The sequence below is a fragment of the Gorilla gorilla genome, chromosome 2, assembly GCF_029281585.2.
Source record: "Gorilla gorilla gorilla isolate KB3781 chromosome 2, NHGRI_mGorGor1-v2.1_pri, whole genome shotgun sequence".
NCBI lineage: Eukaryota > Metazoa > Chordata > Mammalia > Primates > Hominidae > Gorilla > Gorilla gorilla.
The window spans coordinates 76,289,120-76,312,951 of record NC_086017.1 but is presented as its reverse complement, the minus strand read 5'-3'; the positions used below and the strand labels follow the sequence as shown (position 1 = coordinate 76,312,951).

The following is a 23,832-nucleotide window of genomic DNA, read 5'->3' as shown; positions in this document are numbered from 1 at the left end:
AAGCAGGTGCTCTGTCTCCCTTCCCCACCTCTTCATTGTCCTCAGTTGCAATGCCATTTGATATAGGCAGTTCTGAAATACATTGTACGCTTTATTCCCAGGCTGCAGGGATTATTGCTGACATAGACCATGGGTCCTGCAGCCAGCCCCCTGTGTATGGAAATGGAAGAAAAGAAATTCAAGCTGTAAGGAATCTCTGTTTTGGGGCTTTGTAGTGGCGAATTATGTGAATAACTGAATTGGAAAGGTGCCTGGTTTATACCATCGTGAATACCCAGGCCTTAGATAAATATTGACACTAGTAGTGTAACAGGCAGGCCTACCATTTGTCTCATGCCCCTAGGAATAAACGATCTTTTCTCAGGTGCTTGTGACCTTATAAACCATCCTGACGAGTTTGTGCAGGTGCTTTCTGCACTGGTTCTTTGAGAGTGGATGGTTTTCTCTCTGTGCTTATGTGAGCTTAAACCTAACCAAATCTAAAGCCACTTTGGCTTATTGATCCTGGTTCACTTTGCCACAAGTAAATGCAGTTGTCAGCACAGTTTTGCAGAGTCATGTTTGTGTAGCCATGCGGACTAGACCTGGGATTGGAACAGCTTTTATTTACTTTGATAGTATTTCAGGACTGAGTGTGGTGGGGAGTAAGGAGAAAGGAAAGCCAGTGTGGGGAGACTTAGCTGGAGTACAGGTTGCATCTGACAGCTGAGTGCCTGCCTTTTCCAGCAAACTGCTCTCACCCCCAACCACCACCTTTTTTTTGGTTCCGTATATCTCAGGGCATAGAACAAAACCCACTTAATTTTGTTAGTGTGCAGTATGCAGACGCAAGTCATTCTCCACCCTTCTACCTCCCTACCAATGATAGCATGTTTATTGGAGGGAAGTCATGTTGGAGTCACTTGATTTAGGACAGGCTAGGCAGAGACTTTGACAAACCTCGATTTGTCAAAGGAGTGATTGGTAGAACCTGGGAGATTGTGTGTTCGTTATATAGCAAGTGTTAGGCTAAGTCCTAGCTGTTTTCATAGGGCAGCTGCCTCAATGTAGCTGATCTTGTGGATGTCTCAATTTGGTATGACCAGTGGGCTTGGATTTTCTGTTTGGATGTGAAGATGCTCTGTGAATTGAATAGCTCTTGTCTCTCTCTAGTGCACAGAGAGGCTGTGGAGTATCTAGAAGTACACATGGTGTTTCTTAGATTTCTGCCTGTAACTGAAACTCCAAAAAGAGTTTACTGATAATTGACTTTTGACAAGGCTTTTAACTATCTTTGCTGGTGATTGGCTTTAAAAGAAAGGACTCATATTCCACAAGTACCAGTATTCATTATTTGGTTAAGATACAGTTTAGCAAGTGGAATTTGCCGCTAGGGTCCACCCTGTAAGACACATCCTTTGTGAGTAAATGACCTGGACCTGCAAATGGGAGTGGGATGGGTGGGGAGGGGACAGGCGTGTGGTGGGGTGATGCACCCAGCCACATTGAATGTAGATGGGGCCAGGTGCTGTGGCTCACACCTGTAATCGCAGCACTTTGGGAGGCCGAGGCGGGCGGATCACCTGAGGTCAGGAGTTCGAGACCAGCCTGGCCAATGTGGTGAAACCCCGTTTCTACTAAAAATACAAGAATTAGCTGGGTGCAGTGGCGGGCGCCTGTAATCCCAGCTATTCAGGAGGCTGAGATAGGAGCATCACTTGAACCAGGGAGGCAGGGTTTGCAGTGAGCTGAGATCACACCATTGCACTCCAGCCTGTGTGGCAAGAGTGAAACTCCATTTCAAAAAAAAAAAAGGAACGTAGATGGACCTTGTGGAAGAGGTGAGGCATTGTTTTTAGGGACTTTGGTGAATGATTTAAAAAAAGAAATAAAAGTGTGTTGTGGCCTAGTCATTTTCACAGCCAGTTTTCCATTTGACATAGTAAAATTTTAGTATGTTCAAGGATGGAGGTCGCATGCATCATCTGCTATTTTGTGCTTGTAATTTCAGTGAAAAGGAAGTTCCATGTTTTAATAGCAGAATAGTCTGTGTACAATAATGCATGCTGAAATACTCTGTGGTTTTTGAATCTTGACTTCGTATCTTCTCAGCCATTTCAACAACCAGAACCAGGGAAATCATCACTGCTCCACGCCTCTAAACAGGGAAAACGATGTGGTAGATGGTCTTTTAAATTTAGAGTGCTTCATGACGTCTTAGTACTGCAGAAAGAAAAACTTAGCCTTTTGGCTTTAGCTAAGCATTTCATGACACACGTAAACTTTAAGAAGCCCAGTGGAAAAAGTGAACAGGACGAGATCCCAAGTCGATAAGCTAGCTAATAAAGTCAGTGACTTCACTGTGGGCCAGACGGCTGACCTTTTAAAACTGTGTGTTTTCTTTAAAATACTTAGCTAGAGATAGTCGCGTGCCTCCCTGTAATACAGCGGATGTATTCTTGAAAAGTTGTGGGTAAATTCGCTTTTCTAATTTGGCTGATTTAATACCAGAGATCTGCTGTCTGTATTTGTATGATCTGCATTGTTTTGAGGCAGCTGAGAAAGGAAGAGAGGATAAACCTAGAAAATAATATTGGAAGGAACCTTGTACTTAATCCATTTGTAACGCCGAGCGTTGTCGCAAATGCGAGTAAACATGGATTTTTATATGAGCTTTATAGATTTTGGATGCTTGGGCTTTGCACAGGCACCAAGAGACCTCACAGAGATGTTAGTGAGCTGTGGGTGTGATGTCACACAGTTGAAAGATAAAGGACCCGTGTAAGTTCCAGTGGAGGCTGATAGAGGACTCCCGTACTCTGGGGAACTTCTGGCTTCCCAGGAAGGGTTTTTCTTACAAGCAGCTCCAGCCTGGAAAGGTAGTTACACCCACTTATGTCATTTGTCCCTTAAAATTTTTTGTGGATGGGGAATGAAGGAGATGCCAGTAACACTAAGGTAAGCTGTTGTTTGTGCAGATGTATTTGTTGAAAACAAACCACTTTCATTTTCTTCTTCAAATAGGACATATAGGAAACCTATACATTGCTCTTTTGTAACCCCAGCCTAAAATTGCCCTTCTCAGTCTCTTTAAAAAACAACAAAAACCCCTAATCACTACACGTCCAGAAGTGAGTCACCACTGAGTTTGCTTTTTTTTTTAATCTTCTGACATACATTTCTGTAACATGAGGTTTTTGTACTAATATTGTCATTGATTGGATTATGTTAGAGAGTGAATTGTCAAAATGAGAGTTAAAAAGGCCCAAAATGTCCGATCCTTTCCTGGTCCTAGGAAAGTCCTAGACAAGAGTGTTTAGAATAGTGTGTAATGAATGACTCAGATGGAGGAAAGGGGTTTTTTGTTTTGATGTTTTAATCTGTGTCTGTTGCACCCAGAGGAAGTAATATATTATTGGAGGTTTCATTCTTAAAGAACCAAGAGTCACTGCTATAGAATTTTCTTATCACTTTATCCCAGTGAAATCCGTGGTTGTACCTTCTGCCGGAAAGGCAGGCTTGGAATTTGGCCACCCTGCTGTTATGACCAGGAGCAATTTTATAGGCCTGTGTTAAAACAGGTATTTTGCTCTTTGGTAGCAGTGTTCATCTCAGGGCCCTTAGGTGTGAGCGTGTAGTGTGTAAAATCACTCACCGTTAAGTGGGGAATCATTTCAGTGTATTGGAACAGGAGACTCATCACAGCATCACTTACGGATGGTGACTGTGCCAAAGTTTACACAATTAAATTCTGTTGTGTGGCACATGGCAGACAAAGAAGCTTTCATTGTTAGTTTGCATCTTTCCTGTGACCATCCGAAGTTAGTGAATTTTTTTTTTTTTTTTTTTTTTTGAGACAGAGTCTTGCTCTGTCACCCAGGCTGGAGTGCAGTAGTGTGATCTTGGCTCACTGCACACTCTGCCTCCCGGGTTCTCGCCATTCTCCTGCCTCAGCCTCCCCAGCAGCTGGGACTACAGGCGCCCACCACCACGCCAGGCTAATTTTTTGTATTTTTAGTAGAGATGGGATTTCATTGTGTTAGCCAGGATGGTCTTGATCTCCTGACCTCATGGTCTGCCTGCCTTGGCCTCCCAAAGTGCTGGGATTACAGGCATGAGCCACCACGCCCGGCCCGAAGTTCGTGAATTTTAAAGCTGCATCACATTTTCAGAAACACCCTGGATTTTGCATTGGTGGTTTCATAGGAAGCTAATCAGTCTCCTGAAAGTGGACATTTAGCAGGGGCCAGGGGCGGATGTGGAGGGGTAAAGGTGGAAGTTTTAGGAAAGGAAAACAGTAATCCGTGACCAGAGAAGCATTGGTGGACTTTACAAAGCACTTGGTGAACCTGGGATTCCAAATGTATCCACCAGGTTAATGTGTCCTTTTTCTCAGTTTTACCCATCCCATATTTCCCGTCCCTTTTGCCTGACTTGTTTTCACTACTTCAGAAGCAAAAGTCTCCATTTTCTGCCGCAGTAGAGCGTGGTTTTCATTTATGAGAACCCTCTGCCATCCTTTAACTGAGAGAACCTCTGGGTTTTACCTCTGGCCGCCCTTCATCCCCGCCATGCCCTCCGTCCCTGCTGGTTGGGATGGATGAGCCTTTGCTCTCCCTGCAGCGGCTGGGGCCCTAGGCTGTCAGGGCACCTCGGGGAAGAGTTCAGTGGGAGCAGGGAGCACCTGGCTCCGAGGTTCCAACCCCCCTCTGTTCTGCAGAATGACTGGGCTCCCAGGAGGTAAAGATTCAGCTCTGTTACTGAATGGGGTGAGGATAGCGGGGGCTATTGTGCAGGTGATGAGTTTGCAAAGTCCTGTAGAGCTTAAGGACTATGTGAAAGTTAGTGAATTAGTGTTTCTTTTTGGAGATGATAAAGTAGAGAATAGGCGATCCTGAATGACCAGACTTCTGACCCATCTCTTCCCGCTCCCCATTTCCAAGCCTCTGCAAAGCACTTCTCTAATAGCAAAGCCAAATGGTGGCTGTAGGCACCTCTTCCCTGCTGGGGTGGCCATGGTGATATTCCCTTTGTGGCAGGTCTGTGGGAGGGTCAGCCTCTGGCAGCAGCTATTCCCTGCCCAAATTCCTTTTGCTTGTAAAGTCCCCACCAACTGCAGAGCTGGTGTGTTGGAGCGCCTCTTCTTAATTAAATTAATTAATCTTTAGGGGTTAATGATGCACATACCATATTAACAAGAGACTATTATGGGAAATTTGTGGGCTTTCCTCAGTGCTAAACTGCACTAAAGATGAGACTGCTTAAAGTAAAACAAAACAAAACCCATTATAGCTAATTATTTTGTTTCTTTTTGGCCAAACTAAGATTTTTGGTAGGAAAGATCCTAGAATCTCCCATTTTAAGGGGTAGTGTAGAAAGCAAATGCTAACTGCCTTCAGTGATGGTGAGAAAACAAATTGGGCCTCTTGATTATCTAGTTCAGAACTTTTAAGTAAATGAACAAGGCGATACTCTGTTCTTATGGAAATCAACTTTAATGGCCCCATAGATTAATGTTCGTGAGGGACCTGGCACTAGGGTTTCCTAAGGTTTATATAACCCTTGACTTAACTGCCCGGTGGGTTGTGGGTCTGGCAGCATGGGGCTATTCTTCTCAACTTTGCTGTAAAACCATTTGTGTCTTGCCCTTTCCTTTCTAGGAGGTCCTGACTTCTTGGCCTTTTTGTTTGCTTATTTTACTCCATGCCCTCCGTTCCTTATTTTACTTTTCTGGCCTCATTTCCCAGGACTCCTCTTCAAAAAAACATGCTCTTCTTCTAGGCTTAGCTGAAGTCTTGCATTTTCAATAAACGTTTCTCATTACAGCTGATCTTTCCTGCTCTGGACACCATCTGGCCTTCATTCATGTTATCCATACTAGGGATGACAAACTCAGATCTCAGGGGCTGGGAAGATACTGCCAGTGAATAAAGAGGGCATGGGTGAGACAATAAGGAGTGGTGAGGTCTGTGGTCATTGGAATGCTTGGTAAATGCATGTAGTTGATTGTTTCTGTTAGGAATGCTGGCCCTCTGATTATTTTCAAGAAAAACTGAAACTTTAGTTTTTGGTGAAAACTTTAGGTTTCTACCAACACTGTTCAGTCAGAAACAAGCAAGTTGCCCTGCAGCCCAGCTTTGTACCCACAAACTACCAATTTGTAGCTACTGATCTACCATTACGGAATGCTTGCAATGTCAGAGCCTTTGGCTGTGTTATTTGGTCAGTATTCTTTTTTTTTTGGTAGGGACAGGGTCTCACTATGTTGCCCAGGCTGGTCTCAAATTCCTGGCCTAAAGTGATTCCCCGACTTTAGCCTCCAAAAGTGCTGAGATTTATAGGCGTGAACCAGCACACCCGGCCAGGAGTCTTAACTTGACCAGTGGGTTGTAAACCACTTCAAGTCACAGACTAGATCTTATCCTAATTTGTTATCAGTTTATCACAGTGCAGTATACCTTGTAGACAATAAATGTTTGTCAAATTTGACGTTTGTTGGGTGCTAGAGGGAAAAGATGTAGACTTGTACTCAAATTAGCTACAGACCAGGATGACATGTGTGAACTAGTAAGGCCGAGAAGCACATGTAAGACCTTATGGGATCACAGAGGTAGGCATGAGTTTCTTCTCTCAGTTAATGTCACGGGCGTTAGACTTCAGAGGCCCACACTGATTATTATAGCTGATTTTTAAGGAGTAAAAATAGGCAGTGAGTCTGGGTCCATATATAGCTGTATGTATATAGTATCTCCTATTTTGAGTCACTGTAGGTTTCCCTTATTTGCATAGATAATGGTCTATGTAAAATTTTCAGAAATGGAAATAACTGGTGACTCATTACTGACTTTGTGAGATACAACTGCCCAAAAGCTTACAAAATGAGCTATTTGTATCATGTTGAGATCTGAGTGATTTTTTTCATTTGATTATTTGCAGAATATGTTCTTTTGCCATAGGGAATATGTGGCTGCTTAGCTTACTGAAGAGAGGTAGCAGCAAGTACAGAACCTTCTCCTGAGTGGAGATCCTTGGATAGGATACTAAAGGAATGATTCCAGTTCAAGATACAATTTTGTCATCTTAATATAAGCCTTTACTGTGTATTATCCGCTTGTTCAGTTGTGGTTTTTGGTTAAAAAGGGGAAGCATCACAATAGAAAAAAAGATAAGAACATCTAATATTCTGGGATTTGAACGAAGTCTTATTCTCATAAAACCTTACAACATGGGAACATAATGTGGTGATTTCATTGCAGCTTGATGTGTACTATGTAATTCCTCAGAAAGTAAAAATGCAGCAGAAACAGTCTTAAAAGCTTAAAGGATTAAATAACTTAAACATTGTTGCATGATCTTCCTTATTTGCACCCGCTGAAATTTTGAAAGGACGAATCACCTTTTTCCACCTTTTTCTGGTTAGTCCGAAGCAGGCAATTTTTTAACGAGTGGCTGACAGTGCACGTTCTGAGGTTGAGAAAGAGATGAATCGCCAGAGCCCACGGCTCCCAGGCCAGAGCTGGGTGCCCACTGGTGCTCAGAAGTTGGGTTGTTGGATTGCCTCACACTTACTTTCCAGCTGTATTAATGCAGTTTAGCAAACATCTGAAAGCTTAAAATATGCAAAATACTGTGGCGCTCAGGAGTCCAGACAGAATTGAGTAATGGGAAATAGGCTAGCCTGGAAACCAAACCAAGTATGAAAACCTCATTCTTCAGGGAATGCTTGTCACAGATTTAGGACCAATTCCTTCCACTCTGAATTATTCTGTTAATGTTGAAAAATGGAGCCATGGGTTGCGCTCCTCTTCACAGTGAGAGATTTTGTCTGTGTTCGTCAGTGGTCTGTGAGCAATGCTTGCTTTTGGGGATGAAGTGATAATTCTGTTGTCGAACGAAGTGGGGTTGTTTCCTCACCACAGCTTACTCAAAAGTAAACAACTTTTTATCCCTCAACTTCCAAGGAGTCAATGAATTACTGTTCACCAGCTTTGAATAACATTTGCCAAGTTTGTAATATGTGGTTCTGGTTGTAATCCAGGAAGGTGCTTGTCAGATTAGATAAATACCATTTAAGCCTATAGAATTATACTCTGAGGGCAGTTTTTATTAAGAATGTCTTCCTCATAACTTCAGTTTTTGAAGGCTCTTTCCCTTGTTGAGATGGTTCAGAACTTTTTGTCTGCTTAAAGGACTTGTGTTAATATCAGTGTCCATCCCTCACCACAGCCTTTTACATAGTTTTTGAGTTATTGGGTAGCTCAGATTTGTGTTTTAGATTCAGGTTGCTTCTGTAGGTGACATTTAAGTTGAAATGTTTGTGGATTATTTCATGATTTAGATATATTCGTTGATTATTTTGTAATTTAGACACAGCACAGTTTAATAGAAATTTCAGTGCTGATAGAAATAACCTCTGTCTGCATTTGTGCATTTTGATAGCCACTAGCCACATGGTACTGTTGAACACTTGAAATATAGCTAATGTGGGCTGGGCGTGGTGGCTCACGCCTGTAATCCCAGCACTTTGGGAGGCCGAGGCGGGCACATCACGAGGTCAGGAGATCAAGACCATCCTGGCTAACACAGTGAAACCCCGTCTCTACTTAAAAAATACAAAAAATTAGCTGGGCGTGGTGGCAGGTGACTGTAGTCCCAGCTACTGGGGAGGCTGAGGCAGGAGAATGGTGTGAACCCGGGAGGCGGAGCTTGTAGTGAGCGGAGATGCACCGCTGCACGCCAGCCTGGGCAACAGAGCGAGACTCCATCTCAAAAAAAAAAAAAAAAAGAAATATAGCTAGTGTGGCCAAGGAACTGAATTCTTAATTTTATGTAATTTTAATTTCATTTAAATATAAATGTAAATAGTCAGTGGCTACTAAATTGGACAGCACAGGTTTAGATAATGGTGGGGATTTTGCAGCTATTGAAGGACTTTAGCTCTTCAGATTCCTTGGGGTTGGGGCAAGGGGACTTGTCAGGAAACGTGCTCAACGAGCAAACTGTTGTTGTGCACTGTTAAACAGTTTGCTTTTCAGACACGCCTGGATAAAACTTGAGCTGTCCTCTGCAGGGGTGCCTCTTGTGTGTTCAGCAAACGGTGGGCTGAACGGTCATCTTTCAGCAGATTAGCTGAAAGAACATCTATTGCTGGGCTCAGTTGTTAAGAGATCTGCGCACCCTTTGTGCAAGAGCAGGGAAAATTTGTGTTATGACAATGGCTGACAAAATGTTTAATTAAAGCTGCAATTGGCAGTAACTAAATTCTCTGAGGTTTCTTTCCTCTCCTCTTTGCTACTGAAAGGTGCAGAAATGCTTTTGACAGCATCTTTCCTACTGACAGATGAATTGTTTTGACAGGAGAGTCTGAAACCTTCAACTGAAGATGCATTCAGATGTCAGGCCTGGTACAGGGCGATCGTGTTCATAGAAATAAGTGAGATGCTTTAGATGTGTGTGCATGTCAGCTGCCACCTGAAAGAAAGGCCTCATTAAAGGTTTTCACTGATTAACTCTTTGATTGTTCTTGGGATCTCAGATGGGAATTCACGCTTCTTTCTGCAGAGCTCTTGGGCTAAGTGTATTTTCTTAATTACTGAGAAATGCGTGTTATCAGTAAGCAGTGAAAAGGCTTGAAAAAACTTTAAGTAATTTTAAAAATTTGGAAAAAAAAATGCCAATGTTGATAGCAACATCATTCACAATAGCCAAAAGGAGGAACAACCCAAATGTCATCTGTGATGAATGGATACACAAAATGTGGTATATACATACATGGGAATATTAGTTAGCCTTAAAAAGAAATGAAATTCTGCCAGGTGCAGTGGCTTACTCTGGTAATCCTATCACTTTGGGAGGCTGAGGTGGGAGGATTGCTTCAGGCCAGGAGTTCAAGACTAGCATGGGCAATATAGCGAGACCCCCCCGCCCCCGCCATGTCTACTAAAAAAATAAAATTTAGCCAGGTGTGGTGGTGTGTGTGCCTGTACTCCCAGCTACTTGGGAGGCTGAAACAGGAGGATCACTTGAGCCCAATAGTTTGAGGCTACAGTGAGCTATGACTGCACCACTGCACTCCAGCCTGGGTGACAGAGTGAGACCCTGTCTCTAAAAAAAATGAAATTCTGACACATGTGACAACATGGATGAATCTTGAAGACATTATGTTAAGTGAATTAAGCCATTCACAAAAGGACAAATATTCTATAATCTACCAACATGAGGTACTTAAGAGTAGTCAGATTCTTAGAGACAGAAGTAGAATGGTGGTTGCCAGGGGCTAGGACAGAGGGGAATGAGGAGCTAGTGTTCAGTGAGTACAGACTTTCAGTTTGGGATGTTGAGAAACTTCTAAAGTTCTGGAGATGGACGGTGGTGATGGTTGCACAACAGTGTGAAGGTACTCGGTGCCACTGAAGAGTACACTTAAAAATGGTTACAAAGGCAAATTTTATGTTATATGTATTTTACCACATTAAAAAAATTATGCTCAGGCCGGGCACGGTGGCTCACGCCTGTAATCCTAGCACTTTGGGAGGCCAAGGCAGGTGGATCACCTGAGGTCAGGAGTTTGAAACCAGCCTGGCCAACATGGTGAAACCCTGTCTCTACTAAAAATACAAAAAAATTAGCCGGGCATGGTGGCAGGCACCTGTAATCCCAGCTACTCTGGAGGCTGAGGCAGGAGAATTGCTTGAACACAAGAGGTGGAGGTCACAGTGGGCCAAGATCATGCCACTACACTCCAGCCTGGGCGACAGAGCAAGACTCGTCTCAAAAAAAAAAAAAAAAAATTACGCTCAGAGTTTATCTTCTTGAATTGGGCCAACAAGAAAGTGTCTCTGAGGATTTTATTTCATATTGTAGTTCCTGGGGAGAATGTGGTAACTATTTTCCATATTTCTCAATAAACCTATTGAGGATCCACAGCTGGCTTCACTCTTTAGGCCCACTTACTTCTCAGACTTAAAAACCAGAACAGCTCCTTGTCCACAGCAGAAAGGGACGTGAGCCTTGGTGGCTGTCTTCTTTTTTGCCAACAGGTGCTCTGAGAGGAGAGTTACCCTTTCTGGGTAGCACCCTAACACTTGAATGTTGATAGGTGGCTTTTCTAGTTAATTCCAGCTGACCCCGTGAAAACTTACGTTTCCACTTCTAAGTGTGTTCATCTCTGTTGCTGCTTGTTGGCATCTCAGTGTTAAGTCCTGATACTGCTAGGCTTCTAGATAGTACTGGAATGGAAGACCCTTCGCTCAAGTAGCCTTATCTAAAAAGCAAAATTTTTATAACATTTTTGAAATGTGAATACATTTTGTCTGCTCTCTAAGGGAAAGACAAACCCAAGGGTGTTGTGACTTAAATGGTTTTATACCAAGTTGCTGAAGACTTTGGACACTTGCTGGGTGGGAAGGGAGGGAAGTTATTTCATTTCAGATAGTCCCAAACCGAGCCATCAGTTTAATTGCGTAAGACCTGGTGAGCCCTAGCTCTATCCAGGCCACATGTGTAAGCCAGAAACATATGTTCCCTTTGAACCTAATGGCCTCAAGAGTCAGTGGCCCAGATCAGAGGCAAAAACTGGCGATCCTCAAGCCAAATGGGGCCTGCAGATATGTGAAATCTTTTCAGGTTTTTTTTTTTTAAGTAATAAAGCAACCCTGAATGGGCCAAACAAAACATGAATTCAGATCGTGAGCCTCTGAGAAGACGGGTCTGCACTGGCCCTTGTTTCAGGGGACAAGAAGCAAATGCCCCTTTAGGTGTGCGGCAGGCACTTCCGTGTCAGCCTTGTTACACACAGGGCAGGCTCACCGGCCCTCTCTTACTTGCTTGTCCTCTAAGCTCTTGCCTGTGTGGTTTCTGAGTATTTCTCTAATATCCCTTCCTGCTTCACAACTCCTGTTACCTATGATGATAGAAAAGTTACAGTCATCGTAAACTCACAGTATCTTTACACCCAGAAACAATATTTCCATCCCCCTTTTTACGATAATCTGCTCAAAATAGAAGAAAATCTCAGTCTGTTAAGTCCTTTTTCTGATGTGGGAGAATTCTCTCAGTTTCTAGATTTTCTTTCTCAAGTGTAAGTTGGGATTTCTGGGTACCCATTAACAAATACCCCCAGGCACAGACAAGCTCACACTTGAGTTCAATATGCGGTTTAAAGCATTACCACCTTCAGTCTTTATGGTAACATAATCTCTGGACAAATTGCTTTTAATTCAGGCTGTACCCATGAATACAGAAGTGCCATTAGTTTCAAGCGTAGTTTGACTTTTATTTAGATGAACGTCTCTGAGCTCACAGTGAAGTGGCTCTCAGCTCTAGGTTAGTATTGATTGAAATGTCTCTGGAGTAAGTTTAAAAGATTGTTGCCACAATACATGACACTTTCTGAGACAGACTTTAAACTCAAAATTAGTCGTACTGTTAATTGGCAGTAGTGTCAGTGGAATTAATAGCTGAGATGAAAAATGTTAACCTCTTTGGCAAACACAGGGCTGGGTAGACTTTGGAGGCAAGGAAAGATTACTTTCTGGCAAAGAAAGTTAAGGCCCATTTGGATCACATCTTTGTGGCTTCTGTTCCTGAAAGATGAAGCTGCTCTGGTTGAGATTGTGGTCACCTAACAGAATAGTGCCCAGCTTGCTCTTTGTCCGCCTCTAAGGGTATGGCTGTGTTATGAAGCAGGGAGAGTTGTAATTCTGAACCATTGACACAGACGCCATCATCTTGAGAAAGCTGCTCCCGTGAGGCTTTCCCTGCCTGTGGTTAACACGAACAAGAATTTCCAACAACTGGCCCTTTTCTCCTGTGTGACTGTCCCTCCCGGTTTATTCAGTGTAGGTGGGAATACTGTGTTCATAAGTAGCCTTATGATTCAGGATCTTACAGTGTTCACTTTCTAAATACTCACTTGAACTTTGACTATTTGTGCAATTTTTAGTCTTAAGCTCTTGTGCAGACCAGGGTTTTTCAACCTCTGAATCCTAGGATTGACATTTAGGGCCACGCAGTTCTCAGTTGTGCAGGGCTGCCTGTGCATTGTAAGATATTTAACAGCATCTTTGGCTTGTATCCACCAGATGCCAGTAACACCCCCCACTCCCTGCCACCAGTTGTGACAACCAAAAATGTCTCCAGACATTGCCAAGTGTCCTCTGGGGGGCAAAATCATCCCTGGTTGAGAGCCACTGGTTTAGACAATGAAGGGGTTTTTTCCCTTTTCTCCTTTACTACTGCTTGATGTTGATGCTACTAAAACATTAATTTAAAAAAATGCCGTTAAGAATAGCCTTGTACTTGATATGGTGCAAAGCATTTGGACCAGGACACCTTAATGTAGGTAGGGAACTGGTTTACCTTAGAATTTCTTTCCAAGTTGTTAAATAGTGAAATGATACTGATAGAAATTCATTTGGGTTTTCATAGAGTTGCTTGGAGTGCCTTATTTATGGATGTAGGTGGGGAGGGGGTATGTCTGTAAATCTCAGTATCAATATGGTTACTTAATACATGATCATGGGATGGGGGCTTGGATTTGAGGGTGGGGGAGCCAGGAGAAGAGAAGATTTCTGAATTCTGGGTAGGATGCCAAGTGTTGATTCCGTTTTTTTCTCTCTCTGTCTTTACCAGAAACCTGAGTTACAACAGACTCTCTGAGATTGACCCAGCTGGTTTTGAGGACTTGCCGAACCTACAGGAAGTGTGAGTCTCCCCCTAAACCTCTGGTAGATGGAAGGATGGAGAGCTCTTTGGGAAAATCCTCTCGTATTGCAGCATCGCTCACTCCCCTAGATCTGCAGTGTAAAGTTGTAGGAAGGAACATTTGTGTATGGACTGTGTTGATGAATTCTACTCCTGCTTATCTCTCCCTTACAGTAGGCTCTTGAAAGGTGTGTTACAATTCAGTAGGCATAGAGCTCCTGGAAATCCTGGGCGCATGGTGGGTGTATAGCAGAGTCCCTCCATTGTGGGAAGCCTTGTAACTGGAGTGACACATCCTGGGCTGGTACTTTCTCACAGTTCCTGCACCACCACGCCCAGCTAATTTTTGTATTTTTAGTAGAGATGAGCTTTTGCCGTGTTGGCCAGGCTGGTCTTGAACTCTGGCCTCATGTGATCTGCCCGCCTTGGCCTCCCAATGTGCTGGGATTACAGGTTGATCAGCCCACTCAACAGTGGCATGTGAGCCAGCCCATGTGTATTTCCCAGGAAGTGAAGTTATAGAAGGATGAAGTTATAGAGGCTTACCTGTTCCTCTCCACCTCCAAACAGAGCTAGGTATGACTGCCTTTGGAGCTCTAGGCTTGCTGTCCCTTGCAGTGTCTTGGAAATCAGGCTGCAGTCTTTCCTTCTTTTTAATGTTTTCTGTTTTTGACGTGGATGTTAGGATTATCAGGAATTTTAGTTTCATGGAGACTTTATAGAAACCTTCACATATATGTAGTATACATATTGTAGAAAAATTGGCAACTACAGAAACGTGTGAAGAATGAAAATCACCAGTATTCTCACCCAGGCATACCCATTGTGAACACCTAGTGAAAACTATTACGTGTACATATGTAATTTTAGGATCAAACTGTACATTATGGTTTTATATCAGTCTTTCCTACTTATCCTTACATAAGATACTTTATCATGTAAATTAAAAGTTTTTGAATGTCCTGTTTTAGCTTTTATGCAAAACTACTATACGTGGATATTTCATATATTACCTACCCAGTACTTCCATTATTATTTTTATTAGACATTATTAGGTAAGTTTTTTACTCATTTTTGTTATGAGTAACTGATAAAAGTCTTATTTGTTGTTTTTTGTTTGTTTGTTTGTTTGTTTGTTTAAGACAGGGTCTCGCTCTGTTGCCCAGGCTAGAGTGCAGTGGCGCGATCTCAGCTCACTGTAACCTCTGCCTCCCGGGTTCAAGTGATTTTCACGCCCCAGCCTTGTGAGTAGCTGGGACTACGGGTGTGTGCCACCACATCCAGCTAATTTTTTTAGTAGAGATGGGGTTCCGCCATGTTGGTCAGGCTGGTCTTGAACTCCTGACCTCAAGTGATCCTCCTGCTTTGGCCTCCCAAAGTGCTGGGGTTATAGGTGTGAGCCATTGCACCCAGGCTTACTTGTTATTCTTTGATTCCATTATTGATGACATATCTAAAGAAATTTTAATTTCATCAGCTGGTACAATTTGCAAAATACTTGCATTCCATACCCTCATCTCCAGATTCTCCAGATTGGCGTTTATAATTGCTGCTTCTGTTTAAAAAAGGTTTAGGCTTCCACAGTTAAAGAAGCATTAGAACATGAAGGGGCCTTGGAAATGGTTTCTCTAGGACTCTCATTCTCCCAGAGGATCAGTGAGCCCGTGGCAGGGGAAAGGAAGTTTGAAGTGGGTCACTGTGTTAGTTTGCTAAGGCTGCTGCCATAACAAACAAATAGCACAGGCTGGGTGCCTTGAACAGCAGAAATTCATCTTCTCACAGTCTGGAAGCAGGAAGTCCAAGATCAAGGTACTGGCAGGTTTGGTTTCTTCCGAGGCCTTGCACTGTGCCCTCACGTGGTCTCTCCTCTGTGTGCATTCATGGTGTCTCTGTGTGTGTCCAGATTTCCTCTTTTTATAAAGACACCAGTCATATTGGATCAGGGCCCATCACCTCTTCAAAGGCCCCATCTCCAAATGCAGTCACATGCTGAGGTACTAGGGGTTAGAGCTTCAGCATATGAACCCTAGGGGAACACAGTTCAGCCCATCATAGTCACCAAGATGATAAACCCAGTCCGTCACGGAGCTTGTTAGGTTTGTAACCCAGTGCTTTCCCTGATCCAGGCTGTCTTTAATGCTTGTGGTTAGAATATATTCAAATTCTGTGTACATCTCCAAAGTTAGTGGTTTCTTTTAGGACTGGACAAAATTGGAGAATTCCCTCTAGCATCATTCAAGCTTTCATTGAATACTTAACTCGAGCATCTGCTCTGTCCAGGAGCTATTCTGGGTGCTGGGGCTACAAGAGTGAACAGGACACAGATAGGGCTGGGACTGGGGAGGGGCAAGTGAGGCACCCAACACGGGCGCAAAATTTATGGGGACACCAAAGACTCAGCAGTCAAGATAAAGGGTATTTTGATACAATATTTTGAAAGTCAAAATGAATGTAAAAAAAAAATGATGAGTAAAATATAAAAAGCTTAGATCAAGATAGGATTAGTATTACTGATTTCTTTCTTTTTGCCTTCAGTTCCAGGATGGCTTCACACGGTGCTGTTGCTGATTTTGTCTTGATTTAAACTTTTCATATTTTGTTCATCATGAATTTTGTTTTGCATTCATCTTCATATTTAAAAAATATTGCATTAATATAGTCTTTGTCCTCGTGACTGGGTTTTTGGCTGTCCCTTAAATTTTGTGCCCCTCCCTACCCAATTCCAGCCCTGCAGACAAACCTCTTCTCTCACTGAGTTTACGTTAAGTTGAGGGAAGCCATGGACTGAATAAGGAAACCAGTAAGACTTACTGGAGATAAGTGGTATGGGGGAAATAGAACAGAGTAATGTGGGAGTATTTTTTGTATGAAGAATTTTGGAGGCTTGATAACGGAAACATTGTGATCAGGAAGGTCCTGAGTGAGCAGGTGTGAATGATGAGGACAGGGAGCACTGCAAGTACAGAGCCTCAAGAAGGGAACAGGCTGAGGACCACTGTGCCTGGCATGCACGATGGCAGGGGTGTGTGGCCAGAGGCCAGGTCCTTTTATGGTTTCAACCCTCACTGACCCCTATCTATCAGGGGCAGGCATGGTACATGCTCTGGTGAGCATTTTCAGTGTTGTTCTAACTCCCTGTTCCTGTTGTTCCTTGCCTAGACAGGCTTTCACCTTTCATTTGATTTGGCTCCCGTGACCTGCAGCCTGTACTCAGCACTTGTTAGAGTTTATGTCCCACCCAGCTCTGGAACTGAGCACTCCCACCTTTCCTTCATTGGAGATACTGGTTATGAGTCTTAAAAATATATTTCTCACTTAGGAACAGTCACAGTAATTGTAGCAGTGTGCTAATAAACCTTTGGAGAATACGACATCACTTAACCCTAACGTCAACTCTGTGATATAAAACATTATCTTTTTTTTTTTTTTTTTTTTTTTTGAGACGGAGTCTGGCTCTGTCGCCCAGGCTGGAGTGCAGTGGCGCAATCTCAGCTCACTGCAAGCTCCGCCTCCCAGGTTCACGCCATTCTCCTGCCTCAGGCTCCCGAGTAGCTGGGACTACAGGCGCCCGCCACCACGCCCGGCTAATTTTTTGTATTTTTAGTAGAGACGGGGTTTCACCATGTTAGCCAGGATGGTCTCGATCTCCTGACCTCGTGATCCGCCCGCCTCGGCCTCCCAAAGTGCTGGGATTACAGGCGTGAGCCACCGCGCCCGGCCTTTTTTTTTTTTTTTTGAGATGGAGTTTTGCTCTTATCTCCCAGGCTGGAGTGCAGTGGCGCAATCTTGGGTCACTGCAACCTCCGCCTCTTCGGTTCAAGTGATTCTCCTGCCTTAGCCTCCCGAGTAGCTGGGATTACAGGTGCCTGCAACCGTGCCCAGCTAATTTTTATATTTTAGATAGAGATGAGATTTCACCATGTTGGCCAGGCTGATCTTGAACTCCTGACCTTAGGTGATCCACCCGCCTTGGCCTCCCAAAATGCTAGGATTAGAGGCATGAGCCACCACGCCTGGCCTGATATAAAACATTTTCTTTCTTTCTTTTTTTTGAGATGGAGTGTTGCTCTGTCACCGTGGCTGGAGTGCTGCTCTGTCACCGTGGCTGGAGTGCAGTGGCGTGACCTCAGCTTATTGCAGCCTCCACCTCGTGGGTTCAAGTGATTCTCATGCCTCAGTTTCCCAAGTAGCTGGGATTACAGATGTGCACCACCACGCCCAGCTAATTTTTGTATTTTTAGTAGAGATGGGATTTCGCCGTGTTGGCCAGGCTGGTCTCGAAGTCTGGCCTCATGTGATCTGCCTGCCTTGGCCTCCCAGTGTGCTGGGATTACAGGTGTGAGCCCCCACACCCAGCCCCTTAAAATATTTTCCACCCAGCCCCTTGAAACATTTTCTTTGTAAGCATTTTCTCAGCTGGGTGCAGAAGGATCACTTGAGCCCAGGAATTTGAGACCAGCCTGAGCAACAAAGTGAGGCCCTGTCTCTACAAAAAATTAGCTGGACATAGTGGCCCATGCCTGTAGTCCCAGGTTCTTGGGAGGCTGAGGCCTCAAGATCGCTTGAGCCCAGGAGGTTGAGGCTTCAGCGTGCCATGTTTGCACCATGCACTCCACCCAACAGAGCAAGACCCCATCTCTGAAAAAAAGTAAGAAAAATAAAAGGAGTTTCTCTGCTTTGCAGAAGAGGAAACAGATACTTAGAAAAGTTAAACTTGCACAGTGTCACATGATTGGTAAAGCTGAGAGTTGAACTCAAAACCTGTGCTAACCTTGGCGGCTACACTACCTTAAATTCCTACATCCTTCATCTTAACCCTCACAGTCAACTGAAGATGAAGAGGAACTGAGGCATGGGATTTGGCTGAAATTGCGTGATTAGTGAGTGGTAGAACTTGACCCATGTTCTCCAGTATAATCCTGGTCCACACCATCTATGGCAACAGTACCTTCCGAGTGTGGGGGATGTTAAGACAGAGGTCATATCTTAGGGATTCAATATGATGTGGTGGGAAAAACTCTCATTTTGGTAGCAAATAGACTCACGTTTGATTTCTGGTTCTGCCCCTTACTAGGGTCCTGAGACCCTAGACAAGTTACTTAGTGCCTCAGCGTTTGCTTTCTTTCTTCTGTAACATTGACATCGTAACACATTGTTGGTGTTATTATAGTTATTAAGATGATGCGCAGGGTCTTGCACATGCGAGAGGCTCACTGAATATTATCCCTCTTCTCTCCTGCTACGTTTGGAACTGCCCAGCCCTCCAAGCTGGGTGCATTGTTTAGAAATGAATCTCTGCAGGCTGACTGGTTGAATGTCTTACCATTGTGCCTCCTATCCCTAGTGTCACTCCCTGTTCTGTGAGATGGATGAGATGAATTCCCTGCTGCCTAGAATAGTAGAACTTCTCACTGATAAAGACCCAGGCCTTTCCCTAAGGGAATTCTAAAAAGTCATGGAGACAGAAAGAGGCTGTTAGGTGTTGAGGGGTGGGGAGGTGGGGAAGGATATTGAAGAAAAGAAAAAAAATCGTAGCTGACATGCTACTGCTTCAAAATTAACCAGTCTCCAGTGTTGCCCAGGCGCTGTCAGCTCTCCCAAACCTTATAGAGCCTTCAGTCTGGAGCCCTCATTGAGAATGGAGCCACAGGCTGGCAGAACAGCAGGCAGTGGTTTAGCAGTGGTTTTATTCTGGAGGCCTCAGAACCACATGACATCGTGGGCCGGCTGGAGAGAGAAGGCGAGGCCCCTGGAGGACATGAGGACGCTTGTGCAGCTGCGTCCAAGCCACACGGTCTTCACTGCCCACAGCCCTGAGGAAAGCCCACCAGGGAGTGCCTCCAGCTGGGGTCCTGGCCAGCAGGCTCTTCTTTTAATAAAAGGGGCTATTTATACAGTCCTCTGTAGAAACTGCCCTCAGATCACATTACTGCCGCCTGGCCCGCGAGTGCCTGCTGTGGGTGTTGCCGTGTGCTTGCCAGGGCCACTGACCTGGTAAGGAAGCCTCAAGTGTGCCCTGCCTGCTATTGGGTATTTGTGGTTCATCGCACTCTGTCAGGCTGCTGCTCCCCACAGTGGGTGTGTGTGAGCAGGGGTGTGGGGGATGGTAGTATGTTTAGGGAGAGGGTAAAATAATGAGGGTTGTCGTTTTGGGGTACTGCTTTTTGGCTGTGAATTACTATCACTTTTTTTTTTTTAAGACAGGATCTCACTCTGTTGCCCAGGCTAGAGTACAGTGGTATGGTCATAGCTGACTGCAGCCTCAAATTCCCAGGCTCAAGTGATCCTCGCACCTCAGCCTCCTGAGTAGCTGGGACTACAGGCGTGCACCACCACTCCTGGCTAATTTTTTGTAGAGATGGGTTTTGTCATGTTGCCCAGGCTAGTCTCGAACTACTGGGCTTAAATGATCCTCCTGCCTTGGCCTCCCAAAAGGCTGGGATACAGGTGTGAGCCACCATGCCTGGTCCTCCTGCCACCTCTTAAGCATATCCTGTGTATCTGTCAATATCCTGAGATCTTAGGTTTAATTATTTCAGCTGGATCCTCCCAAAACCCTACAAAGCTGGTACTTGTGTTATTTACATTCTTCAGAAGAGGGAAGTAAGGGACAGCAAGGCTGAGTGACATGCTTAGCATTGGATTGATAAAGGGTGCAATTGGAGTTGAGTGAACCAAGATCTGTCTGATTTAAACATCTGAGCTATATAATCCCATCCTAATAATCCCTGTTCTGTAACTGTGCCTCAGTTTCCTTTCTTAAGGAGAGGTGATAATTTAGTACTTTCCTCAAAGTGTTAGCATGTCATTCACTGAGATATCGCACATAGAAAACTTAGGACAGAGTCTGGCACATAGTAGATGTTCACCTTTATTATTGTTTATTTTGTTAAAGTAATTATATCCTACGCTAAAATAATTTTATCTGGCTATCTTGTGTAGAAACCACGTATCATAAAGTCTCACCAAATCAATTAGTTAGTATACATTATTCTCTAGTAACTAAAGCAGAATACAGTTATTAAGTGGCCCTGCTTCCGAAACCCATATTCCTATGTGATACTGATGGCTTTCACCCTTTTAAGAAACAAAACCAACTACAGTTTCAACGCGCTGCCCAACTTTGACTACTGTTAATTGCAGCTCTGTCCGTATTTGGGAGCAACCAAAGAAACAGCCACTATGTCTGCCAGTAGTGGATTGGCCAGATAAATTATGGTCCATTCATACCAGCAGAGGACTACTGTGCCACCAGTTAAACGAATAGTGGAGACCTCCAAGGTATATTACTAAAGAGAAATGGCGGTACACAGCAGTCTGTTTAATACACGTGCATTTGTGCAAAAGAAAAACACATACACATCCCTAGTAGCCAGCAGCGGGAGCTGCCCTTTGGAGGCAGACCAGAGGATGGAACTGCAAAGAAGCTTTATGTTTACTATGTATTCTTTTTTGAAATGGTTTCAATGCTTATACCAGCTATTTAATAAGTAAATAAATAACAGCAAGAAAAATTCAGGCACGGTGGCTCACGCCTGTAATCTCAGCACATTGAGAGGCCGAGAAGGGCGGATCACCTGAGGTCAGGAGTTCGAGACCAGCCTGGCCAACATGGCGAAACCCCGGGTCTACTAAAAATAAAAAAATTAGCTGAGTGTGGTGGCCCGTGCCTATAATCCCAGCTACTCGGGAGGCTGAGGCAGGAGAATCGCTTGAACCCAGGAGGCAGAGGTTACAGTGAGCCGAGATCATGCCAGTGTACTCCAGCCTGGGCCACCACAGAGCGAGACTCCATCTCAGAAAAAAGACAAGCACTATTTCTGCATTGGTTTGACATTGTTGAAGCCAAATTTGATTAAGATTGATGATGATGATGATGATGTAGTACTATGAAATAGCCTTTATCACATTTTGTAGCTTACAAAATGTAAAACTTCCTTTAAGTCAATTAAATGGAAGTTTTGGGAGAAAGCTGAGGGACCAGAAGGTCCAAGCTGACCTTACGGATTGAATTGGGAAAGGACCCACCCCCAGGTTCTGCCCTGGGGTCAGGAATACTTTTACCTTAGCTACACCTTCTCTAGCCCCAGGGTCCGGCCGTGATTCATGGGTCTGATGCATCTGAGGCACTTCTTAATCCTGAATCATCAGAAAAGGTTTAGAAATAGAGGCCAGACGTTTCAGAGAGATTTTTAGGGCCTTGGATGGAAGTAAATTGTGGGGAGAGATGGGAGTCGGCAGGGGAAGTAAATTGGCGGGTAGGGGGTGAGAGAAGACTGTACAATCGTAGATATTTAAAAAAATTTCATCAGGCACAATCTTTACTTCCTAAAATTTCTTTATTCATGGAGACTGCTAAACTTCCTGAGTGCCTTTCCCCTCAAAGCTGTAGCTGTGCTATTTTTGACCAGTCTCTATTTCAGTCTGGCAAGAAGTTCTTTGCATCTCAGAGTGAGCTGGGCTTCTGCTGCCTTCTGAGGAGAGTATTCTTGTTTCAACAGGGGACAGAGTGAACAAAAAGGGAGCCAGCAGTGGTGGAGGTAACAGACTTACTCTGAATAGCAGTTCTTTTTTCAGTAGAAATGATCTGGAAGTAAGCTCACTGTGCAGGGCCTCTCCTGGGGGCTTTGAGTGTCCTCCCTGTAAGTCAGGCAGCCCTGTTGCCACCAGAGCCCACTGTTTCTGACTGAGCCCTTGACTCGGGCCTGCTCATCTAGACATAGAAGGCCCAGTTAAGCTCCAGCACTGGTCCACCACCCCTCTATGCTCCACTTCCAGCAGTTCTGTCACGATTTGAAATATCATGATGCCCGCTTCCCTTGTTCATTTATTTCTGTGAAATTGGGTGGAGCAGTTTGTCACAGATACAGTAGGCCTGGCCTGAGACCAGGCTCATCAGGCGTAGCCCCCTGCAGAGAAGTCCATACGCTTTGTTTCAGGTTTAAAATCAAGTGAGATCCTAAGCTGGCTGAAAAACAACTGTGCTGTTACCTAAGGGATTATGAGCTTTCCAGCTGGCCTTTGAGCCTGCTGCTCTCCTCTGGTTTGTAGTCATACTTTTTTCAGCTCTTGGCTATGTCCTCTCTAGTAGCATGACCCTAGACGAGTGACTTAAACTGGCCTAGAGAACTTACCGGTAATATAGAGAATGGTAGTAGTTAACCTGGTACCTGACTCAAAGTTGTTGGGATGGTGAAAGTGCACGAGGCATGTCGAGTTTTTGCTGAAATAAAGAAATAGAAGGTAATGAGGAAAAACCTAGACTTTGGGGCTAGGCACCCTGGGCCACTGCAACTTATTGCTGGTGACCTTGGTCAAATTACTTAACATCTGTGTTTCAGTTTCCTCATTGGTGCAGTGGAAATGCTCCTGAGACCTACTTCTGAGGGCTGTAGAGATGCATTAATATACTGAAAAGCTCTTAGAGCTGTGCCTGGCACATAGTCAGCCTTCATTAATTTACCTGCTTTTGTTTTTGTTACTAACATTCTCTGTGTTTGAGAAGAAATCGCAAGCAATGAAAGAGTTCTTAGGCAAGCTGCCTGATTGACAGCAGGTCCCCGACCTTAGTTTTTCTTGCTCTGATAAAACCTGGGGGTCTCTTGTAATAATAGGTACGTTGATGGGTACTATGAAAAATTTATTAGCTGAGATTAAGACTAATGGGGAGTTTTCAGTGTCCCTGAGTGAGGATGGGAAATGGATCACAGCAGGGTTGGAGGAGATAAAAGGTGAAGCAGAAACAATCTGATTTAGGGGGCAGTCAGATAAGAGACTGTTAAAGTAATTAATTGTCTATTTCAACACACGAACAAGGGCCCTTTAAGTGGAGAAAGGATTTGCCACATGATACGGATCTGCCTTCTCTCTGCCAGATGCTTCAGCCATGAAGCTATTGAAACAGGCATTCTATGTCCCACAGCCCAGTGATTGCCAAGCTTCATCCCTAACTGGCTTTGGCACTGAAGAAAGCAAATGGGATAATTCAAGGCCTTTCCTTTTTTTTTTTTCCTTCTCCTATTCACTTCTATAAAAGATGGCAGACAACCAGATTATTCTATTCAAGCACATGCTAGCTGTATACTTGTATGAGTACAGCTGTCATTTCAGTTGCTTTGTCTTCAAACAGAAACAGGATGCTCTGTGTTA

General features: G+C 44.0%; 1 protein-coding gene across 3 annotated transcripts in view; it reads left to right on the top strand.

The window, feature by feature from the left end:
• Positions 1 to 23,832, top strand: part of LRIG1 (leucine rich repeats and immunoglobulin like domains 1) — a 121,761-nt gene that overhangs the window by 24,836 nt on the left and 73,093 nt on the right. For 2 of the 3 annotated variants that reach the window (XM_004035856.5, XM_063703899.1), the window contains exon 2: positions 13,612 to 13,683. The exons of the other annotated variant lie outside the window; for it this stretch is intronic. In XM_004035856.5, coding sequence (XP_004035904.5) covers positions 13,612 to 13,683 — 72 coding nt within the window. The remainder of the gene's footprint in view (positions 1 to 13,611; positions 13,684 to 23,832) is intronic. 3 annotated transcript variants of the gene reach the window in all.